Source organism: Gekko japonicus, unplaced genomic scaffold (assembly GCF_001447785.1).
Source record: "Gekko japonicus isolate JY-2015 unplaced genomic scaffold, Gekko_japonicus_V1.1 scaffold3880, whole genome shotgun sequence".
In the NCBI taxonomy this organism is placed as follows: Eukaryota; Metazoa; Chordata; class Lepidosauria; order Squamata; family Gekkonidae; genus Gekko; species Gekko japonicus.
In genome coordinates, this window is record NW_015175487.1 from 3285 (window position 1) to 5105 (window position 1821).

A 1821-nucleotide genomic window follows, 5' to 3' on the forward strand; every position below is an offset into this window, starting at 1 on the left:
TCAGCGAGAGCTAGGGTCGGGTTCAGAAGCGCTTTAGAGACCAACAAGATTTTCAGGGTATACACTTTCAAGAGTCAAAGCTCTCTTCGTCAGAACTTTGACTCTTGAAAACTGTTACCCTGAAAATCTTGTTGGTCTCTTAAGGTGCTACTGGACTCGAACTTAGTTCTTCTGCTGCAGACCAATATGGCTTCCCTCATTCACTGATCATGACTTTTACTCTCATTTCCCTCACAGGCTCTTTGGTCACATGGGTAGTGAAAACCTCACAATTCGGCCTGAGTTCATTCTCTTGGGCCTGTCCTCCGAGCCAGGACAGCAGAAGCTCCTCTTTGCCATCTTTCTAGTTATGTATATTGTGGCCATCCTGGGGAACCTCTTGATCATTCTGTTGATCATCTGGGATGCCCATCTCCACACCCCCATGTACTTCTTCGTGAGCCATCTTTCCCTGGTGGACGCTTGCTTCACCTCAGTCACCGTGCCAAAAATGTTGGCCAACCTGATATCGGAGGCAAAGACCATCTCTTACGCCGGCTGCCTGACTCAGATGTATTTCTTTTTTGCCTTTGGGGTCACCGACAGCTTCCTTCTGGCTGCCATGGCTTACGACCGCTATGTAGCCATCCGCAACCCCTTGCACTACACCAGCATGATGAGCCAGAGCCTATGCGTGGGGTTTGTGGCCAGTTCTTGGATAGTCTCTCACCTCCATTCCCTGCTGCACATTATCCTGATGACTCGCCTCTCGTTTTGTGCCTCCCGGGAGATCCCCCACTTCTTCTGTGACCACCAGCCGGTGCTAGCCCTATCTTGCACTGATACCACTTTCATTCAAATGTTGATTTTCACTGAAGGGGCCTTAGTGGTGCTCAGCCCATTTGTCTTCATTGTGATCTCTTACGCCCTCATCCTGGTCACCGTGCTGAAGCTGCCCTCAGGTTCTGGATGGCGCAAGGCTTTCTCAACCTGCGGGGCTCATCTCTCTGTGGTCACCCTGTTTTATGGCACTGTCATTGGGGTCTACTTCCAGCCCACAGCTCGGTACTCAGCAGAGAAGGGGAGAGTTACTACCATCATGTACAGCATTGTCACACCGATGCTCAATCCTTTCATATACAGCTTGAGGAACAATGACGTCAAAGGCGCGTTGCGTAGAGCTCTTTGCGGGAAGGTGGAAACACAGTGAGGGTCTTTCCTGGAAATAACCTCAGCCGCGAAAACCAACAGATGGACCACATGACTCATCACTATTATATCTCAGGGCTTCAAAGGACAATCGCCCCTTGTGATAGACAGACAGACAACACACGCGCATACACACACCTAAATCTGTTGCATCTGACTTATGGCAACCCTGTACGGTTTGCAAGGCAAGAGACATTCAGAGCTGGTTTGCATTGCCTCCCTCTGGGTTTTGGGACCCTGGGACGCACACACACAGACACACGTGCACGGGGTTGAGGGACATAAGCCTGTTGATGTGCCAAAGACATGACATGTTACAGAGTGAACAGGTGGACGACTCATTCACCTCCTCAGATGCTCTTATTCAGTTCTGCCCATGTGTACCTGAGGACAGCAGATGCAGGAAGATGCTCGAGTGGATGGGAGGGGGCCACAAGGTCTGGGAGGGATAAATGGGTGACGGGTGGGAAGAACCTTGGCCCTGCAAGAACTGCGTAATCTGGAGAACTGGGCTCCATCTATGCATTACAACCAGGGCCGGATTTAGACTTGTTGAGGCCCTAAGCTATACAAAACCCAGAGGCCCCCTACTGTTTTAAATTACATCAGCTGGTCTCAGAAAAATTTAAAATA

General features: G+C 50.2%; 1 protein-coding gene across 1 annotated transcript; it reads left to right on the plus strand.

Annotated features, from left to right (window-relative positions):
* The first annotated feature begins 250 nt into the window (after positions 1-250).
* On the plus strand, positions 251-1189 carry LOC107122841 (olfactory receptor 1K1-like). The gene has a single exon (XM_015425981.1). The coding sequence runs from the start codon at positions 251-253 to the stop codon at positions 1187-1189; it is 939 nt and encodes a 312-aa protein (XP_015281467.1).
* Positions 1190-1821: the final 632 nt, after the last annotated feature.